Source organism: Acipenser ruthenus, chromosome 3 (genome assembly GCF_902713425.1).
Source record: "Acipenser ruthenus chromosome 3, fAciRut3.2 maternal haplotype, whole genome shotgun sequence".
NCBI classification, from domain to species: Eukaryota; Metazoa; Chordata; class Actinopteri; order Acipenseriformes; family Acipenseridae; genus Acipenser; species Acipenser ruthenus.
The window spans coordinates 100995337-101018532 of NC_081191.1; the positions used below are offsets into that span (position 1 = coordinate 100995337).

Consider the following 23196-nt stretch of genomic DNA (forward strand, 5'->3'; position numbering starts at 1 on the left):
AAAAATGTAAGTGTGGTGGTGAGACAGACATACACCGTCATATTATGACACACTTAAAAACACTGAATTTCTAAAGGTCCTTAGAAAGTGTCATCAGAATTAAATAAGTTGTTTTGTTTCTTGTTGGATATTAATTATTGATTCATTATTGTTTAGTTAGTCCAATAAAATGGATTATCTCTCCTTTTCTTGTTGGATACTGAAACAAAGCACAACACTGCCAAAATTACTTAAAAAGGTAATACTTTTAATAGCCAATACTTAATTACACTATATTAATTATACATGAAGGTATCAGAAATCCACAAATACTCTTTTGTAGGTACTGTATCAGTTATGTTGGCCACATCTTTTATGCATATGCAATTCTGTTATGGTTATACACTTTTGGCAAATTGGTTAGAAGAATTACTTAAGGTATACATTTATTGCTTTAGGAAATCCATTATATGCATTGATACTGAATGGCCTCAGGGCTATTTTTTTTCATCAAGTGTCCAGGGCTGTGCATGAGATCTACTGCATATGCCTTGGGGGGAAAGAGTTTTCCTGGAGCCTTAGGAACTTCATCAGCTAACAAGACCTCATTCCATGCCCTGTTATACTCTCCTCGAACCAGACTGCAGTTGATGCCAATTCTGTCTGCTAGAGCCTACAGGACACAGAAGAAAATATGTGTAATACATTGTCCAATGTGAAACATGTAAACAAATGCAATTACAATATATTTATATAACTTGATTAGGTAATTGCTAACAGGAGTCATTAACACGGCAATAGCCTATTTCTTGGTTATTCCTGTTACTTAAGGAGTAAGTAGTGGGGTTCTGAAAAATACAGCATTATATTGTTAACATCCTGACAACTTTTTACACTTACAACTTTAAAGTCTGTTTCAAAGCTCTTTTCAAAATGGCCACTCTAGTGCATTGGGGTTTGAGATCTGTCCTCTAAATCACTGCAGGAAGAAAAATAAATAAATAAAAAACCATAACAAGTGCTCTGGCTTTTCTGTTCCGTACCACATCGTGGATCGTTATTGTTGTGTTACCTGTTTAACAATGTGGGCAATAATCCTTATTCTATCAGTGCACTACAGCGGTCATTTTGAAAAGAGCTTTGAAACAGACTTTATAGTTATAAGTGTAAAAAGTTGTCAGAATGTTAACAATGAAAAGAAAAAAAAAACACATGTACGTTATTTAAACAGTTGTAGCAACACCTGGGGACGTGTAATGTCATATTTTTCAGAACCCCACTACTTACTCTAAGTACAGTAATAAAGTTAAATATTACATTACTTATATTTATACAACCAAGATTACTGTCAATATGATGTGTGGCATATTTAAACCTAATAACACAGAAATTACCTTAAATAGTAAAGCTCTATGGTAGAAGGTTCCTTTCTTAATTTGTCCAATTGGGATGACATTGGATTGCAATTGAAATTTGAGCTCACTGACATGAAGTTCCCAGAAAAATTCATGAAGTCTATCTCTTTCTACCGGTCCACCCATTTTCTCCGCAACAAACCTGTGATTTCAATCAACATTGTAAGTGTTTTTTTTTCTTTCCACTATTGTTAACAACTTAAAAAAAACCATAAATAAAAACTTGCCTGGCTGATGGAAGCTTAAAACATTACCAGACTCAAATACAAAGCAGTGAATACATGGCTGTTAAAGCTGAATACTTACACTGCCAGGGCCACCACCTGTTCCTTTGTATTGGGTAAAGGCAACACTGACTTGGTAACATTAGTGATAAGGCTGTGAAATATGGGATCATATGGAAGAAGCCATTGCTTCTTTTCAACTATCACTTCTTGTGGTATTTTTATTTCCTCTTCCTCTTTAGTTTTTTCTTCTTCTTTTTTGCCTTTACTTTTTCCTTTGCTGTAACCCAAGGTTTTAAACATTTGATCAATATTTATTCAAAATATACTCATAAATCTCTAAACTTGGCTTTGACCCCGAAGTTTCCCATATTATCAGAATCAGTACAGTGCCTTATTAAAAAAAAACTGATCAGAATACTCATCATAATGTACTATACTAAAAGTTCCTTGTCTAGTCTTTGTTTTATGTTTTTGATACTTCTATTTGCAGTAATCCAAAAATCATTAACAACCATGTGAATAGAAATGATAACTGTAAATGTTTAACACACTTTTCTCTAGCTGCTATCAGCCTGCTCTAGGATAGCATGGTTCAGAGTACAGGTCAATTCAGATTTCCAGGGATGGGATTAGTGACACTGCATGTACTGTAGCAGATAATAAATAAAAGCGTTGGCTAGCAAGATCAGCTAGATGGAATTGTTTTCTCAATAGAAGCTCTTTCCAAACACACCTTGGAGTTTTGTCTTTATTGCTATTTTTGCTAGGAGTTGGAGAGCGGCCACCGGGACTGTCTGGCGATTTGTTCTCCACAGGAGGCAGTTCCGTTAAGGCTCTATATAGAAATATGAAATCATATCATCTCTACGTATGAAAAATGGCAAACTCAATACAAACTACATTAAAAAAACAAACCAGCTTACGGTTCAGGTGGTTTGGCATTAAGGAATACAACTGGACGATGCTGGTTTACTTTTTGTTTATACAGTTCTTCTAATGTAATCATTTTATGGTCTGGTTTTACCTACAAGAAAAACAAGATCATCAATTATCAAATGAATTGAACCTTTTTTTGGTATTAGTGATGGACTGTTTTTTAAAATCACTTATTACATACCTTTCCATAGTCGTAAAACCCATCGGTGATTTTGTTGCTGGATGACAAGCAACCAGTAAAACTGTATTTAATGGATAGGTTGCTGTCAAACAGTCTCTGTAGAGCAGCCTCACTGAAGTTATTTTTGCGACTTGTTGATAAATGTATTTCTTGAAGAATGTTCAGAGCCCTGTAAAAAATAATTTTTAAACAACACAATCAGAGGAAGCTGAATCGTCACACAAAACAGTGTTTTTCTATCATGTGGGTTATAATTTCATGTCATTTTAGACTCATTTGTTGACTCATTTAATCATGGATGAATATTTGGGTACCATACTGTATGTTAGTCCCTCTGGTTTCCAGTAACCACACCATCCAATGGGCAAATCCGCCTGACTTAGTATATAGAGTATGTAAAATATCATATAGAGTGCTGATCCACCCATGAGTGGTCAGAGTGGCTGGCCACTGATTCAAATTACCTTATGTAATAAATAGTAGACTCTGTATATATATGTATGGCAAGAGTAGCATCTTGAAAAGCAAGGCTACCAATGAATAATTTAGCCAGCAGTAGTACGATGGAAAACTCTTAAAATATCAATCTTAATAGCAATATGCTAAAACCGACATATATGAGTATATTGTAGTTAAGAGTAAAATATTGCAATGTAATTACAAAGCACTCTTTAAATAAGCAGGAGCTTAGCTAAATAGCTTGAGATCAACTGGGAACTGAACGCTAGAACAGAAAGATAATGCTCCTAAATGGGCTGTATACAGGATACTGTACTACTAAGCCAGTGTTTTTAACTGATGTTTCAGTTTTCTTAGCTTGGTAACATTTCATTCTAGCTTTCTAGCAAAGTTAACGTAAATAAAGAATTAAAAAGATTAAAAAGAATTGGGCTGAATAGTTACTTTGGGTCTGATTTATAGATGTATTTATCCAATTGCAATTTGTACAATTTGTTGTGAAAGGAAAATCAAACTGTTAATATTACAAAGCTAGTCACAGTCAACTCAGAAGGTTCAGCTATCACTCGGGTCTATTTGGAATTTTGTAACATTACCATTAAAAATGATTTTGGTGTTAAGACCTTGAGAACTAAGGCCCCTTATATCTGGCAATACTATAGCATGCATACTGCATGTATATTAACTATCCATGAACTAGATATATAGTAAACTTAATTTTCAGGCTAATTTTGTAACATAGTAAGTATTGAGACAACAAACATGCCCATTAACTCAATACTTATACAAAACTGAAATCATGCATTTTAAAATACATATTTACCCTAATCTGCACATTTCTATGGCTGTGGGCTCATCACTGGCACAGACAAGGACTGCCCAGCATGCATTACGCCTGACTTCATCATTCTTGGAATTCAACAGTTTCACAAGGGGCACCAACCCCCCCACATTTCTTAGCTGTAAATGAATAAGAAGGGACAGATCCAATCAATCATCTGCTCACTGTTTTATTCGTCTAGTAATATTAAAACAGTCATAGTTCTGAAATAAACATTATTCTGTATAATTAGTTAAAATGTGCTCTGTAGTTAGATTTCTTGTATAATATAATAGTATTCTCAGAACATACAGTACATTTCTGGTAAATAGGTTACTATTCACTGTTTATTTAATGTATTGCTTTATTAAAATCAAGCAACCTATTAAAAACAAAATATTATTATTATTATTATTATTATTATTATTATTATTATTATTAATAACAATAAATGTCTTACCTCTGTTCTTGCATCTGAATCACAAGCTAATGCTGCCACTGCCAGCACCACTTTGCTTAATACAAGACTGTCGGTGGAGCACAGTGCTTCTGTCAGAGCCTGCATGGCCCCCTGAGCCAGGATACTGGAGCGCAAAGCTTCTTGGGTGCACATGTTTGTGAGCACATCAGCAGCATAAGCCACAGCTCCAACCATTTGATCAGTCAGCAGTTGTACTAAAGCTTCAGTGCCTTCAGCTTCAATAACAGCACTGTTAAAATGTACAAATTATATATATATATATATATATATATATATATATATATACACACAGAATGTTTCATACTCTTGGAATTCCTTCCGTACAAAAGTAGTAGATTGTATTTGAATCAGATTTTCTGCTAATTGTTCTTCTTTTTAACTCCTTGTCCATATTAGAAAAAAAAACACTGTTTATCATATTGCAGAAACCCACACTAACTTTTATAAATACAGCCATATGAGTGATAGCTAAGCATTTATAATATGTATTGTTTGACCAGTTTCCTAGCAATACAAAGCAACATTTTCATCATACTGACTAACTGTTAGCAGTAATTAAGCATTAATTATACATGGTCATTAATCAATGTACGTACAGTTTCATTCAAACCTTGGATTACAACCTTATTCAAATATGCTACCTCAATCAGGGCAAAGTGTGTGCTGTACAAACACTCCATAAGAATGACATAGTTTCTATTTTAATAGGAAATATTACACCTTTATCTGTCCAGCAGAGGGCAACTTCTGACTATTTTTTACAGACAAGCTGATAGTATCTTTAAGTACTCTTTTATTAAGTAGGTTTCATTGCAAATACAATATATTACATTACTGGGTTCACAAGTTGTTAAACCGAACATGCTTTTAATATACTGTCATGCCAAAGAATCTGCTTAAGATCATTTCACCATTTAAATCAATCTCTAAAATGCTGCTACTACACACTCTGTAAAGATTTAACTCTCAGTTAAACTGCTTGCTCAAAAGGAAAGTTACATAATTTCTGCTTCTGTCCATAAAATGCCCCATACATTGTTTCCACTGTTATCTGAATCCTTAAAGAAGAATCAGCAAATCATATTTCAAATAATACTGAACCTTAAGACACATTATTTAACTTCTGCTTAAAGTTTTACATACTGAAACTTACTTAGCGTTAAGGTGATTTGCATTTGTCAGATTTGATAATGCCAAGGCTGCAGCCTTCTTCACCTCTGCATTTTCACTGTTTAGCAACTGAACAATGGGCTGAATTCCTGCTGTAAACCAACATTCATAACATATTACCTTCACAGAAAAAGTGACCCCTATACTGTCTGTGCTGAAGACAAAGCAGAAAGAAAGTGACAAAGAAACCACAGCTTTATAATAAAAAAGCATGCTCTTAAATGAAAAAGCAGTACATATATCAAAACCGTTATAAAAACAGTAGTCCTGTAGCTCCCTTATGTGTCTGTCCAGTTAATTACAATAGTAATAAGATTTTTTTTTGTTACTGAAATCATTAAAAGTGAGAAACAATCAAAGGCAAATCATTTGTAAACCACAGATAAAATATTATTATTTTACACAACTCTAAACTAAATGACTTGTATTTACATATTCTTTCAGCTCTATACTTTACTGTTAAAGAAACAGGGAAGCCAGTCCTTATAGTTCTTTGTTGTGTTTTTATCTCACTCACCAAGCTTCCTGAATTCATCCTTGCTTGCCAGGTTCTCACACATAATGGCTATAGCATGGCAGGCTGCTGTTCTGAGTCCGTCGTGGGCCACTCTCAAAAGGGTTACCAGGGTTTTCTCAACTTCTTGTTCATGCAGAATTTTCCTGTTTTCATCTTTCAAAGAGATGTAAAAACAGCTTTTGGTGCACAAATGAAGACATTTCACATTCATAAAAGTTCATTCAAAGGCACACCCGGTGCTTTGTGGCATCAGCTGGGTATTGATGGAAGAGCTTCAAACTGTCTTAACTTCCCCACAATGTGCTAAATTCACAAAACATTTATTTGAATTTTTTGAAAGGGAAAAACAAACTGGTGATGTAGCAAAACTTTAAATAAACAGGAACAGGGACAGGTTTTTTTTTTTTTTTGCTCTACTGACTTATTGGGTATTTATTGGGGATTGGGGATTCAAGCTCAGTATGCTTCATACATATACAAGAGGCTTACTGGAGAGGAACTATATTGTCCACTTGGAACATCTACTATAACTAACTTGTGACTCAAATTAAATATTAATGTCTGCTTTTTTCTGCTGACTAATGCTACATTTCCATCCGCAGTATAAAAAACTCAGCTGTAAAACTCAATCTCACAGTGTTCCAATATCAAAATAAGAGATGCCACCAGTTCTAGCTGTCGTCTACAATGTTTTATAACCACATGTCAAAAAGGTCAAGCCATAATCTTAACTGGAGCAAACAGAGTCACAGTTGAAGTTGCTTTGATTTCATTCTGCTGCTGATGAAAATGAACACAGCTGATTTCACTTATAAATCATTCTAGGTGGCAGAATTTTACTACTCTCGACAGAGGCAACATATCACTTTGAATGCAATACTCTGAAACACAGACCACTGGTGCTACCATAACTATTTAATTCCAATTTTGACATACTGCTCTGTGCTGTATTAGTTATGGCTTTAGCTGCATTCATTTGGACCTCTGGAAGGGTGGATGTTTCGGCTAATTGGAGAAGTTTGTCTAAACCCCCAGTCTGCTGAATCAGCTGCACTGTGTCCATGTCTTCCATGCAATTTGATACCACCACAAGTGTTTCTACATGCAGGTCATTCAATTCCTGGTGGGAAGCAAAACAAGTGAGCTAATTAATGCCAAATAAATTGCTAATGCAGTCACAGGGAAAATGCTGACATATTTCTATCTAATATCATCTTAGTTAAGGTGGGTGCTTTAATTGTACAATTATTATAAAATGTATTTCAAAATTGCATGTGAACCATTTAGGAGTCCTGGGAAGCTGACAGACACCTGCAGTATCTCAGAAGGCTCTATTTTACATAAAAATCTATGTTCACACAATTCGTCCATATATAGTAGCCTTCTGTGCTCTTTACTAAATCAGAAAGATGAGTTTGTTTAAATTCCCAGGGTATTTTTAGCTGTACGGACCCAAGCTACCCTCCTCTGTGAGCCAAATAGTTGTTGTTCAGCTACCACTTGTAACAAGGAATGCATTTGCGTTTGGTTATAGCTATGAAAGCAAAACTCAAGGTTTTAAGGTAACAACACCATATATATGTATGTATATATATATATATATATATATATATATATATATATATATATATATATATATATATATATTTACTTTATATAGTAGTTTTATAACTGATCTTATCCATAATAAATCTCTGTATTGTTTACATTATTTCCCAGGATTTCAATGAGCTGTTCAAATCCCTGATTCTCTCTGAGTGCCACTCTGGTTTCTGCATCGTGGGTAATTGTTGCTAAAGTTTTCAGCGCTAGCTGCTGGATAACAGGATATTCAGACTTGAGCAGTTCAAGCAAGGGTGGAATTCCATTCAGCTCCCGAATGGCAGCACGGCTTGGGAAATCCTGTAATGTACAAACACAGTTATCATAAAGGACAAAAACAAAGTACAGGTCACTCACCCACACCTTCTTTATTACCCTATTCTGTGGCTGAATTCAGTCAAAGTTCTGTAGGCATGAACTGTGTTCTTAGTTTTTATTTTTTTTTGTTTTTTTACTGTCCCCTTACCCTTTTTATGAGTTCAGGAGTTGCTCTCCAGTTCTACAACAACTTCCTGTGACAGGCATATGTAATATAGGCCAGTTCAGCCAAAGTGTCAGCGCCAGCGCCATCTAGTGCACAGCAGTGTATTGCCAGCAAAACAAATGGTGCTGCCTATTACTTTTATAAAGACACTTTGGATGATTTAGCGCTATGTTACTTTCTCTAGGGAATTAGAACTGAACAGCCGCTCCAGGACTGAGGAGAAAGCAAGATATTTAAAAACCTAAGATTTTTAGTTTAGTTTTTAGAACTGAATGCTACTTCAAATAAGATTGTTCCTCTCCTTATACTTCACTGAGTGGCTGCACAATAGGACTAGAGCTTTCTATTTGGGCTCATCCACTTGCCTTTCTGACCCTAGGCTGCTGTATTTATACAAAAGGTCAGTGAAACTGTAAACAATTTAGAAAAATAGCGGCATATGCATTTATATAAATTGCATATTTTCAATTAAATGTATAATATTTGTCTACATCAAATTTGAATACATAAAATGAACTACAACCTGAACAAGTTGGTAAATGCACTCAAGGGAGTTCTTCTTGACATCAGGATCAGGGCTTGAAAGAAGGCGGATAAGAGTATCTAACCCATCGAGTTCAAATATTTGAACTTTGCTTGTGTATTCAACAGACAGGTAGGCCAGACACAGACTTGCAAATTCATGGATAAGTGTGTCTTCTGTGAGAGGAAACAAACATACAATAAATTGTATAATACATTTTAACAACTACTGTGTTGCTGTTGATGCAATTATAAGCAGGGTGTATTCATGTATTTATTTTGTGAAAACAAACACATTAGTATTATTGCACTTTTTTTTGTTCCAGTACCGTCAGGTATATGAGTTTCTTTGACCACTTCCCTGGCATTTCAGCTACTGTATATGCAAGCTGTCCCTGGGGAGCCACATTAAAACAAGGCACAAAGGAAACATACCGGCTGGTGCAAGTCTTGCTAAAATGGATGGTATAACATCCAGCTTTTTCAACAGCTTCTTAACATCATCTACAAAAAGAATAACATTTGTTATTTACCATAAATAAATTGTATACATAAAAGCATGAATACAATAACTGTATTTCTATTATCTACAGTGTTTATACATATAAACGAATACTGTAGCAAGTTGCTAGTAGTGTTTATTATTATTTATTTATTTCTTAGCAGACGCCCTTATCCAGGGCGACTTACAATTGTTACAAGATATCACATTATTTTTACAAACAATTACCCATTTATACAGTTGGGTTTTTACTGGAGCAATCTAGGTAAAGTACCTTGCTCAAAGGTACAGCAGCAGTGTCCCTACCTGTGATTGAACCCACGACCCTCCGGTCAAGAGTCCAGAGCCCTAACCACTACTCCACACTGCTCTGTAGTATTAAGTCTAGAATAATTTCATGAATGTCAAATTGCATTTTATGAATAAAAAACAGTGATTAAAAATAGTTATCAATATGAATAGGGTCCATCATCACATATATACCTTTGGATACAATTGATATATTTTTATTTTGTGTATGAAAAGCAATATCAAGCTAAATTATAAAAACAAAAACAACAACAAAAAAAACCTCAGTGCTGAATTTGAACAGTATGCCTACAAGACACTAATAAATATGCTTTATTGAATAAGAGATATTAACCATTTCTGTATTTCCATTTTCTTTACTGTACTTGTCATTAAAAATACAGTACAGCTTACATGCATAACTTATCTCCTTTCATTCACATACTTTATACCTTTGTACTAAGCTGTCCTGAATTATTTTTCTTTCGCAATGTACGTAGTTTATGCTTACTGTGGGAAGCCATGACTCCCAATGCCATGACTGCATTTATGCGCACCGCTTTGTCTTCATTCGATATCAGCTTGGACAACGGCTCCACAGCTCCAAGTTCAACAAGGGTTGCTTTGTTTTCGTCTCCTTTAGAAAAGCAAAAAGAAAGATTACACCCAGATTATCCCACAGCATTGTGTTTTTTATAGCGTCTTATTTATGACATTAACATTTTGACAGCCTTAATATACAACGTTGGAATTTTTTTAATCATTTTCATGTGGATTCAACCACATACTGTAATACGTATCGTGCAAAAAGATCAGATGTACAGCTCACCGTGTTCTCGACGGTGATGTGTGAAATAGGTTTTCTGTTGCAGACAAAGTTAACGATGCTGGGATGATTAAGTACAGCAGGCATTCTATAAGATTATGTGATAAACAAAATAGCACATTTATATATTAATACCAACCCTTTTCAGCAAATTTGTACATGGCTTCACATGCTTTGACTAAAACTTCTTGTTCTGGAGAATGTAGCATAAGCACCACTGTGGCTGGGTTTTTGCTTCCAATAGGTACAGGATCAAACTATGAAGAAAAAAAGAGGATGTCAAATATGAATCGTTTCTTTAGTTTATATAGCGTGCATTGAATTTAATATTGGCAACAAAGCATCTTTATAGAAGTAAGAGCCAAAATGAAACTCAAATATTTCATTTTAGTATAGATATTAAATTAATTAAGTGGACTTCAGTCCAATATCATAACATAACAATTCACAAGAAATTGCCCTGAATTCACAATAAATTATCTTGACTTTCACTGTCAACTTATTAAAGGAAAATATACATCATGGCTTTGTATTCAGGGCACAATTTACATTGATCAGTAATGTTAAGAGTACAAACAAGGAAGCAGTAGATTGAAAACCCCTAAAACATTAACCTATTTTCACACGTATTTACCAAAATCTGAAGCTCTATCACTGTATACATTTTACAAAAATACATTATTTCACAGTATATATTACTACTGTACATATGGATATTGCTCTCTCTACCATGTGACAAAGTGTATGTATATATACATATATAATAATATATTAAATGTTAACAATGAAACTATACAGCATTTTAATAAGGCTTTTTAAGCTTCAGTAATACCAACAACTCCTTTTTGGTCATAGTTGAAAACTCAGTTTTTCAGTTTGTTAGTTTCACTTGATGTTGTCAAAACTATGAATATGAGTTGTATCCTAGACTCAACCATGGGGGGTGGTCCCTTATAAACATATAACTATACATGCATCTTTTATATTTTTTATTGCTGTAAATCAGTATCATTTGAATTATGTGCGTGACATTTATATTTTGCTGAGATGGCTCTGCTCATTACAAACTATACGGATAAAGCTATTAAAGCTATTAAAAGCTCTGGCATGCTGTGAGTGAAGCACTCACTGCTGTTTCTACCCCTGTAGAGATTCTAGAAGCACTCACTGTTTATACCCCTGCAGAGATTCTAGAAGCACTCACTATTTATACCCCTGCAGAGATTCTAGAATCACTCACTGCTGTTTCTACCCCTGCATAGATTCTAGAATCACTCACTGCTGTTTCTACCCCTGCATAGATTCTAGAAGCACTCACTGCTGTTTCTACCCCTGCATAGATTCTAGAAGCACTCACTGCGGTTTCTACCCCTGCAGAGATTCTAGACAGATTTGAATAAGGGATATTTTGTCTTCTGAGTAACTCTTACCACATCCTTTGGAGGAGGCTCTGCTTCTTTTTTCACCTTCTTACCCATCCTAAGCAACATACAGATATCATTTCATTAATCATACTCTGGATTAGTGGAGCAAATGAATATTGTACTGGAAAATTGTATTTAAAAAATGTATATAGAAACAAAAAATATATAGATATAATATAAATCAATGAGGCAGCTTTTCCGATGTTGTTTTTTACATAAGTCAATTTTTTACGGAATGGTATGGGTTTCAACACAGTGGGTTAAAGCAACAATCTGGTGTATTCAGTTAAATATTGCCATTGAAAAGGACAGCTATCAACTACATTATGCCAACACAGCGGCAGGACAGATATCAAGCAAGTTTAGGAAAACGTGGGGGAAAGTGTAGTAAATCTAAAAGAGGTAAGACTTTAGTTAGCAAGTCTTTAAAATATTTATTGATTCCCCTCTCCCCCATCGGTATCTGAATTGCTATATTAGTACAGTGGCTTGGTTGAACACTGCTTCGTTTCGTAAACATTAGCTACATTACATATAGCATGATATTTATTCACAAGATTAAACTAAGACGTAAAGGCAATGTTGTTTAACTAAGAAGTGGACGTGAAACCTGAACTGAAGATGTCACACATACATCATTTATATTTTGCTTACCTTAATAGGTGTTGTGTTGTACTATACAACACCGTGCTCTGCAGCTCAACTGTGCAGTGACCGAGACTCCTCGTTTCTGTTGACAGTGGTTGCTAAGAAACGCGGAGCTCGCGTTTCAGAACAAAGCAAAAAACTAACGCGAGAAGTCAGAATGTCAAATGTTTGTTTGGGTTTACATCAAAAAATGTCGATGTATAGATGAATTAGTCAACATGAATGTTTGAGTATTAAGCGGTTAATACTGCAGAACCGAACTGGTTATTACTATGACTTACAGTATTTTCTTCTCAACATGATTAAGCTTAGGGGCGTAGGTTCAGAAAGAGGGATCGGGTACTAAAAGCCGGAACGGTCCGGAACGGTACTTTAATGAATTCAATTGCTTTAAAAAACACCATAGAAAGTTGCACACACGTGAGGAGAATATTTTAGCAATCAGAACCGATTAATAACGCGCTGTCATTAACCCGTTCTGGGCCAGAACCCTCTTTTTATCACCAAAAAGCTCCCGGAACACTGTGTTCCGAAGGTGCAAAGACGACGAAAATTATATACATAATACAACTAAGTGGGAACAACATAAAACTGCTAAAAAAAAAAAAAAACACCGAACCGACCTTTAACTGCCCGTTCCGTGCAATAAACAGCTGTATAGACAAAACCGCCCGGAACACGAGGTTCCGAAGCTGCACAGAGTATGAAAATGATACACACAATACAACTAAGTGAGGACCTCATAACACTATTGAGAAAACCCACCGAACCGACCTTTATTTTCCCATTCCGTGCATAAACAGCTGTATAGACAAAACCGCCCGGAACACCGGGTTCCGAAGCTGCACAGAGTATGAAAATGATACACACAATACAACTAAGTGGGAACAACATAAAACTGCTGAAAATACCCATCGAACCGACCTTTCATTTCCCATTGTGTGCAACAAACAGCTTGATTAATAAAGCTACCCGGAAAAGCTGCACAGGAGATGAAAAAAGACACATAATACAGTGAATAACATATTTACAAAAATTGTCCGACCTTAATTGCCCATTCCCTGCATGAAATGGGTTAATATGAGTAGATCTACTGCAAATTCAAGAATGGGTATTCAGCCGAAGAGATGTTCGCTGATTTTTACTGTCTATACAAACTACACTTTTCAGCCAACACCTGCAAAGGGCCACTGATTAGTACTTTAATACTGTACTGGATAGGAACACTACATTTGCCTACAAATTCAGTGACGACAGAGAATATCATGTTATTGACCAGATATTGTTTTTAGTGATTAAGCACTAGAATCAAATTTCAGCTATGTGTTATACTCTCAGGAAAACAAAATTTAGCAAAAACGGTTCTATGTCTTAGATGTGGAACCGTTTATCTGGTGCTGTTTGAAACCACGTGTAAGATTCTGTATTTGTACTTTATAATAATCAGTTTAATAGTCCATGCAGTACGCTGAGAACTCTGTACTCATTTCTCCAAAATGTCATGACTTCTGTAAACTGCTGAATGTGCTTAGCGTTGACAACCATTCAAGCTTGTGTTGGTAAGTTTGTGGTACACTGGATGTTGTTGTAGACTGAATGATGAGAATATAGGGCTTAGAGAACATCAGCTTGCTCCTGGGTTCCCATGCGTTCCGAACATCCAACAATAGACTCCAACACACCCCTGCCCAAAACACCTCCTCCCCCCTCCTCCTGTTTCATTAGTAAATGCGCTCCCTCTGTGCACAGAATATTATAGGCTACAGTGTAATTATTGGACGAATTGTCATGCACTCGTCTAATGACATTAGAGCGAGAGTCGAGAGTTAAAAAGGTGAATTAGCTAGGTATTCGATGACGCTTGGGTAAGGTGGCCCAGTGGTTAAAGACAAAGGCTCCATACCTGTTGGTTCCCCGTTCAAATCCCAACTCACACCGTGTGTGACCCAGAGCAAATCATGTAATCTCCTTGTGCTCTGTCTTTCGGGTGAGACGTAATTGTAAGTGACTCTGCAGCTGATGCATAGTTCACACACCCTAGTCTCTGTAAGCCTTGGATAAAGGTGTCTGCTAAATAAACAAATAATAATAATAATAATAATAATAATAATAATAATAATAATAATAATAACCTGAGGCCCTCACCCAGAGATATGGGCTTCTTTTTTCCTTGTATTTTGTGTACAATATCAAATACCCACAGAGAAAAAACAGCCTAATATTAAATTGAGAAATGTATTTTGGGTACTCAAAAAGATCAGAAAACTCCACCTAGTATAGTGGGAATAGTAAACTTTATTTTGTCAGGCACCAGGTCAGGAAAGCAATATGGGTGTTGGTTGTGCTATAATTATCACAGACCCAGGGATTTGCCATTATTATTATTATTATTATTATTATTATTATTATTATTATTATTATTATTATTATTATTATTATTTATTTATTTATTTATTTATTTATTTATTTATTAGCAGACGCCTTTACCCAGGGCAACTTACAGTTGTATACAACTATGCTGATAATAACCAGCTATATCTGTCCCTAAAGCAAGGAAATTCTTCTGCCTGGGTGTTATTTGCTACTTGCCTTACAGACATCAAGCATTGGATGTCACAGAATCTCCTAATGTTTAATTCAGATAAAACAGAGGTTATGCTAGTGAGCTCACAGAACCAACTAAAAGGAAATGTGGGATTAAATGAGCTCGACCCTTGCAGTCTCTCATCAAAATTGAAACTAGAAATTAAGAGTTTGAGGGTCATCTTTGAGCCTGATCTATCATTTTAGACTCATACTAGGGAAGTTACTAAAGTATATTTTTACCATATGAGAAATATAGCCAAACTTAGACCAATCCCCCTGTAATGTTGTTGAAGCTGACACCCTGGGATCCTTTAAGAAGCTGCATGATGAGATTCTGGGATCAATAAGCTACTAACAAACAAACAAGCAAGATGGGTTGAATGGCCTCCTCTCGTTTGTAAACTTTCTTATGTTCTAATTATTTCCGTATCTGACACCGAGAGAATAATACATGCCTTTGTTTCATCTAGAATTTATTATTGTAATGCACTTTTTTAAATGGTGATTTTGCTGTTAACTTACAAGGCCCTGAATGGATTAGAACCTCATTATTTGCAGGAGTTACTGACACCATATCTTCCAAACCGCACTCTAAAATCACAGGATGCGGGGCTGCTGGTTATAGGGTCAACAAAACAACACGGGAGGAAGGGCTTTTTCTTGTAGAGCTCCTAAATTATGGAATGCTCAGCCTTCGTTTATCAGGAAAGCTGGGTCCATTACAGTTTTCAAGTCAAGACTAAAAACACACTTTTATAAAATGGCTCTCTTATCTTAGTGGGTTTTAATGTAACTTTAAAATTGGTGCTTTTGTATTGTGTATACTGTTGAAAGCTGTATTTAAATGGGCTGAGTGTAGCAGTTATATGTGTGACCTGCTATACATGTATTGTGGTTTGTTCTTTTTTTCTGCTATGTACTGTACAGTGCTTTGCGATACTTTTGTATAAAAAGCACTATATAAATGCAATAAATAAATAAATAAATAAATAAAAATAAATGTGTTAATATTTTTTATAATACTTGTTTTATAAAATACTTGTGACTAAAGTTAGGTTTGTGTTTGTTTTGTTTGTAATTAAATGTGACAGCCTGGAGAGACAGCTGACAGGAGGAAAGAGACCCCATTGGGGCTGGTAAGGGTTAGCTACCCTTGTCGGCAGTATCCAGCTCTGTGTTTACAGGATGCTGGAGACACCCGCCCAAGGCTTCTAAGAAATTAAAGAGAAAAATACCCCTAGAGTCTGCGAGAGCGGGGGCGGAAGATGACTCAACGTTGGACAACACGGTTAACGACTTAGGAACGGAAACGGATATGAGTATGGAGAGTACTTCACAAAAGACTAGTTCAAGATCTGCAGTTAACAAAGACATGGAACTCCAGGTTTGTGTCTGCGGCTGGAGCAAGGCGACAACGGTCAGGGGTTTGAAGATTCATCAAGGGAGAATGAAATGCTTGAGGGAGAAGGGACAAGGGCCTCGCATTGATCAGTACTTCTTACGAAGTCAGTCAAGTCAGTCGAATGAAATCCAGCGACAGGAAGCAAACCACAGTTCGCAGGATATCAGCACCCCTGTCATAGATGTGAGGAGGACTTGCATGGACACAGTTAGTGATGAACCTAATGATCCTTGTGAACCCGGTCAGACAAACCAGCATAAGAGAGAAAAGAACCTCAACGGGCACAAGCCTGGAGTTAAATGGCCAAGAGCTTGTGAGAAAACTGCATGGGACACAGTAAACACAGATCTCTGCGTTGCATTGGAAAGATTAAGTGGAACAGTTGAAAAGAAGCTGGGTAAATTTGGGGACATCATCTACGCATATGGAAGTGAGAGGTTTGGAGTTGAAAAAAGGAAGGAAAAAGTACAAACTATTCCTGGAAAGTCTAGACGGCAGCAGGAGATTGAACGCTTAGTTAGAGAAAGGAGACAGCTGAGGAACCAATGGAGAAGAGCAGAACAAAGTCAGAAGGAGGGACTCAATCTCTTACAAAGGGTCATAAAAGATAAGCTTGCAACATTGCGCAGAGCTGAGCGCCTACGGAAACGCTACAAAAAGAAGGAGCGTGCGAGAGCTAACTTTTATAAAGACCCATTCAAATTTGTAAAGAAGTTATTCACCAGTGAGAAGAATGGCACACTAAAAGCATCTAAGGTTGAGCTGGAGAGATATTTGGAGGAAACACATACAGATTCAAAAAGGCAGGAGCCTATGTCAATTCCGTCAGACATCCCACCTATCAATCCACCAGAATACCAAATGGAGGACTGTGCACCTAAGTGGAAAGAAATAGAGCAAGCTGTGAAAAAAGCAAGGGCTTCATCATCTCCAGGGCCTAATGGAGTTCCGTACAGAGTGTACAAGAGTGCTTCAGGAGTTCTACGAATTCTGTGGAAATTGATGAAAGTGGCATGGGAAAAACAGGTTGTACCAAGAGCATGGCGCCGAGCAGGTGGAGTCTTTATACCTAAAGAAAAAGATTCTACAAGCATCAGTCAGTTTCGTCCCATTTCCCTATTAAACGTAGAAGGCAAGATTTTCTTCAGCATTATTGCTCAGAGATTGTCAGCTTACCTATTAAAGAACTGCTTCATTGACACTTCAATACAAAAAGCGGGCATTCCAGGTTTCCCAGGTTGCTTAGAACACATCAATGTGATCTGGCAACAAATTCAATCAGCTAAAAAGGAGAGGAAGGAGCTCCATGTGACATTCCTGGATTTGGCTAATGCATATGGTTCAGTGCCACATGAACTACTTTGGGCAGCATTTGATTTTTTCAGTGTACCGATGACAATAACAAATTTAGTGAAAGCCTATTTTGGAGATTTGCAATTCAGTTTTTCAACTTCAGAATTCAGCACTACATGGCAATGCCTAGAGGTTGGAATAATGGCAGGATGCACCATTTCTCCACTGGCTTTTACCATGGCAATGGAAGTAATCATTAGGGCATCAAAATGGGTAGTAGGAGGAGAGCGCTTGGCTTCTGGAATGCGACTACCACCAATTCGAGCATACATGGATGACATGACAACCATGACTACAACAGTAGCCTGCACTAATCGATTATTGGGCAAATTAACCAATAACATTGAATGGGCACGAATGCAATTCAAGCCCACTAAATCAAGGAGCATCTCTATAATTAAAGGCAAAGTAGTAGATAAAACATTCTTCATTAATGGTGAGGCAATACCAACAGTGTCTGAGAAGCCAGTGAAGAGTCTTGGGAGATGGTACGACGGGGATCTAAAGGACACAGTTCGTGTGGGAGAAGTTAGACAACAAGCAGTGGAAGGGTTGAAGAGCATAGACAGCTGCGCTCTACCAGGTAAACTAAAACTCTGGTGCTTTCAGTTTGGTCTACTGCCGAGGTTGCTGTGGCCACTGACTGTGTACGAGGTTTCTTTGACAACAGTAGAGAAGCTGGAAGCTTTAATCAGTTCATACATCAGGAAATGGTTGGGAGTTCCACGCTGCCTCAGCAGAGTGGGACTTTATGGTAAAGGAATACTGCAGCTACCAGTCTCTGCTCTAACCGAGGAGTTTAAGTGCGCCAAGGTCAGACTGGAAATGACATTAGTAGAGTCACGCGATAAATGCGTAAGGGAGGCAGCACCTGTGTTGAAAACTGGAAGAAAGTGGGCGGCAAAGAAAGCTGTGGAAGATGCAAAGGCTGCCCTTCAAATTGGTGATATCATGGGGCAAGTTCAGCATGGAAGAGGGGGTCTTGGTTTCAGTTCAACTCCTCCTACATGGCACAAGGCGGCCCCAGCTCAAAGAAGGAAGCTGGTAGTCAATGAGGTGCAAAAGCAGGAGGAGAGGATGAGGTGTATAAAGGCCATTTCCCAGGCCAAACAGGGAGAATGGATGAGATGGGAGAGTGTGGAACAACGCAAGATTGGCTGGCAAGACCTATGGTCAATGGAACAGAGCAGGATCAGTTTCCTCATCAGGTCAACATATGATGTTCTCCCATCACCACTGAACCTAAACCTCTGGGTAGGAGAGGATCCCTCATGTCCTTTGTGTTCATCACCTGCAACATTAAGGCACATTTTGACAGGATGTAAGGTGGCTCTTAGCCAAGGACGGTTTACTTGGCGCCATGACCAGGTGCTGCGAGGTTTGGCCTTAGCATTGGAAGACAAGCGTAACATGACCAATAAGTTGCCACCTGTTCCATCAAAACATTACACACAAAAGACAACATTCCTCCGCCCAGGAGAGCAACCACCAAGAAAAGGTGTTAAAACCAATCCTCGCCCAGGACAACTGGAAGCTGCTAGAGACTGGAATATGCTGGCAGATGTTGGTCAACGGCTTATTTTTCCACCTGAGATTGCCACCACTAACCTTCGACCAGATATTGTCTTGTGGTCTGGATCAGCACGCCTTGTTCACCTGGTAGAGTTAACAGTGCCATGGGAGGACGCTGTAGATGAGGCGTATGAGAGGAAGAAACTGCGGTATGCTCAACTAGCCACTGAAGCGGAACAGCGAGGATGGAGAGTTCGGGTTTACCCAGTGGAAGTGGGTTGTCGAGGATTTGTGGCACACTCTACAACCCGGTTTCTCAGAGACGTTGGATTCAGTGGCCAAGAGTTGCGTCGCACAGTGAAGAACTTATCTGAAGCAGCAGAGAGGAGCAGCAACTGGCTGTGGTTGAGACGGAAAGATTCTGGCTGGGGACAGGTAAGTAAGCTGGGCTGAGTTTAGTGGGGGACGGAGGGGGGTGATGCTGGGACGCCAGAATCACCGTCGAGCCCTCTTGAGGTGTCGTGGGCTAGTCGACGAAACACTGAGGATGGAAGGTGCCCACTTGAAAACCCCAGAGATGTACCCTACTTAGCTCAATCCAGACGGTTGTCATGCTGATGCGCTGGGGAGGCCGCACTTTGGTTGATCCCCGGAGCCAGCATCGCAGCCGTTGTGTGTGCTGATGCGCCAGGGAGGCAAAATAAGCTGATCCCTGGAGCCAGCATTACACTTCAGCCATTAACACCAGACAGAAGGATATCTACATCATCATATGGAAGGAAACGTAAATGGATGGAGACGCATATGGATCACATTAGTTTACTGTAAAGCTACGTCTTAGTTGGTGCTTATCTTGGCGAGAGCCGAGTTCAAATCAGCATGAAGTTTTAACATCTACTCTCGTGTAATGGAAATCATGAAGATCTGGATACGTCCAGTGACTGCTGTGAATAGTGCAGCTGGCAACAAGGGAAAGACCTTGTGACAGCCTGGAGAGACAGCTGACAGGAGGAAAGAGACCCCATTGGGGCTGGTAAGGGTTAGCTACCCTTGTCGGCAGTATCCAGCTCTGTGTTTACAGGATGCTGGAGACACCCGCCCAAGGCTTCTAAGAAATTAAAGAGAAAAATACCCCTAGAGTCTGCGAGAGCGGGGGCGGAAGATGACTCAACGTTGGACAACACGGTTAACGACTTAGGAACGGAAACGGATATGAGTATGGAGAGTACTTCACAAAAGACTAGTTCAAGATCTGCAGTTAACAAAGACATGGAACTCCAGGTTTGTGTCTGCGGCTGGAGCAAGGCGACAACGGTCAGGGGTTTGAAGATTCATCAAGGGAGAATGAAATGCTTGAGGGAGAAGGGACAAGGGCCTCGCATTGATCAGTACTTCTTACGAAGTCAGTCAAGTCAGTCGAATGAAATCCAGCGACAGGAAGCAAACCACAGTTCGCAGGATATCAGCACCCCTGTCATAGATGTGAGGAGGACTTGCATGGACACAGTTAGTGATGAACCTAATGATCCTTGTGAACCCGGTCAGACAAACCAGCATAAGAGAGAAAAGAACCTCAACGGGCACAAGCCTGGAGTTAAATGGCCAAGAGCTTGTGAGAAAACTGCATGGGACACAGTAAACACAGATCTCTGCGTTGCATTGGAAAGATTAAGTGGAACAGTTGAAAAGAAGCTGGGTAAATTTGGGGACATCATCTACGCATATGGAAGTGAGAGGTTTGGAGTTGAAAAAAGGAAGGAAAAAGTACAAACTATTCCTGGAAAGTCTAGACGGCAGCAGGAGATTGAACGCTTAGTTAGAGAAAGGAGACAGCTGAGGAACCAATGGAGAAGAGCAGAACAAAGTCAGAAGGAGGGACTCAATCTCTTACAAAGGGTCATAAAAGATAAGCTTGCAACATTGCGCAGAGCTGAGCGCCTACGGAAACGCTACAAAAAGAAGGAGCGTGCGAGAGCTAACTTTTATAAAGACCCATTCAAATTTGTAAAGAAGTTATTCACCAGTGAGAAGAATGGCACACTAAAAGCATCTAAGGTTGAGCTGGAGAGATATTTGGAGGAAACACATACAGATTCAAAAAGGCAGGAGCCTATGTCAATTCCGTCAGACATCCCACCTATCAATCCACCAGAATACCAAATGGAGGACTGTGCACCTAAGTGGAAAGAAATAGAGCAAGCTGTGAAAAAAGCAAGGGCTTCATCATCTCCAGGGCCTAATGGAGTTCCGTACAGAGTGTACAAGAGTGCTTCAGGAGTTCTACGAATTCTGTGGAAATTGATGAAAGTGGCATGGGAAAAACAGGTTGTACCAAGAGCATGGCGCCGAGCAGGTGGAGTCTTTATACCTAAAGAAAAAGATTCTACAAGCATCAGTCAGTTTCGTCCCATTTCCCTATTAAACGTAGAAGGCAAGATTTTCTTCAGCATTATTGCTCAGAGATTGTCAGCTTACCTATTAAAGAACTGCTTCATTGACACTTCAATACAAAAAGCGGGCATTCCAGGTTTCCCAGGTTGCTTAGAACACATCAATGTGATCTGGCAACAAATTCAATCAGCTAAAAAGGAGAGGAAGGAGCTCCATGTGACATTCCTGGATTTGGCTAATGCATATGGTTCAGTGCCACATGAACTACTTTGGGCAGCATTTGATTTTTTCAGTGTACCGATGACAATAACAAATTTAGTGAAAGCCTATTTTGGAGATTTGCAATTCAGTTTTTCAACTTCAGAATTCAGCACTACATGGCAATGCCTAGAGGTTGGAATAATGGCAGGATGCACCATTTCTCCACTGGCTTTTACCATGGCAATGGAAGTAATCATTAGGGCATCAAAATGGGTAGTAGGAGGAGAGCGCTTGGCTTCTGGAATGCGACTACCACCAATTCGAGCATACATGGATGACATGACAACCATGACTACAACAGTAGCCTGCACTAATCGATTATTGGGCAAATTAACCAATAACATTGAATGGGCACGAATGCAATTCAAGCCCACTAAATCAAGGAGCATCTCTATAATTAAAGGCAAAGTAGTAGATAAAACATTCTTCATTAATGGTGAGGCAATACCAACAGTGTCTGAGAAGCCAGTGAAGAGTCTTGGGAGATGGTACGACGGGGATCTAAAGGACACAGTTCGTGTGGGAGAAGTTAGACAACAAGCAGTGGAAGGGTTGAAGAGCATAGACAGCTGCGCTCTACCAGGTAAACTAAAACTCTGGTGCTTTCAGTTTGGTCTACTGCCGAGGTTGCTGTGGCCACTGACTGTGTACGAGGTTTCTTTGACAACAGTAGAGAAGCTGGAAGCTTTAATCAGTTCATACATCAGGAAATGGTTGGGAGTTCCACGCTGCCTCAGCAGAGTGGGACTTTATGGTAAAGGAATACTGCAGCTACCAGTCTCTGCTCTAACCGAGGAGTTTAAGTGCGCCAAGGTCAGACTGGAAATGACATTAGTAGAGTCACGCGATAAATGCGTAAGGGAGGCAGCACCTGTGTTGAAAACTGGAAGAAAGTGGGCGGCAAAGAAAGCTGTGGAAGATGCAAAGGCTGCCCTTCAAATTGGTGATATCATGGGGCAAGTTCAGCATGGAAGAGGGGGTCTTGGTTTCAGTTCAACTCCTCCTACATGGCACAAGGCGGCCCCAGCTCAAAGAAGGAAGCTGGTAGTCAATGAGGTGCAAAAGCAGGAGGAGAGGATGAGGTGTATAAAGGCCATTTCCCAGGCCAAACAGGGAGAATGGATGAGATGGGAGAGTGTGGAACAACGCAAGATTGGCTGGCAAGACCTATGGTCAATGGAACAGAGCAGGATCAGTTTCCTCATCAGGT

The 23196-nt window shown here is 38.6% G+C and overlaps 1 protein-coding gene across 5 annotated transcripts; it reads right to left on the reverse strand.

The window, feature by feature from the left end:
* Positions 1 to 226: 226 nt before the first annotated feature.
* armc3 (armadillo repeat containing 3) lies at positions 227 to 12789 on the reverse strand. 5 transcript variants are annotated; one of them, XM_034058559.3, is made up of 18 exons: positions 12488 to 12770; positions 11840 to 11888; positions 10549 to 10666; positions 10095 to 10220; positions 9229 to 9297; positions 8795 to 8970; positions 7893 to 8087; positions 7122 to 7305; positions 6186 to 6338; positions 5652 to 5757; positions 4478 to 4727; positions 4021 to 4157; positions 2739 to 2907; positions 2545 to 2645; positions 2355 to 2456; positions 1701 to 1898; positions 1374 to 1536; positions 227 to 652 (listed from the first exon to the last, which is right to left on the reverse strand). In XM_034058559.3, the coding sequence occupies exons 2-18, from the start codon at positions 11885 to 11887 to the stop codon at positions 446 to 448; spliced, it is 2502 nt and encodes an 833-aa protein (XP_033914450.3). In that variant the 5' UTR covers position 11888; positions 12488 to 12770; the 3' UTR covers positions 227 to 445. The 5 variants fall into 5 exon arrangements, with proteins under 5 accessions (XP_033914450.3, XP_033914449.3, XP_033914451.3 ...); XM_034058558.3 differs by having other exon boundaries at positions 5652 to 5760; positions 12488 to 12768; XM_034058560.3 differs by lacking the exon at positions 1701 to 1898 and having other exon boundaries at positions 5652 to 5760; positions 12488 to 12786.
* Positions 12790 to 23196: the final 10407 nt, after the last annotated feature.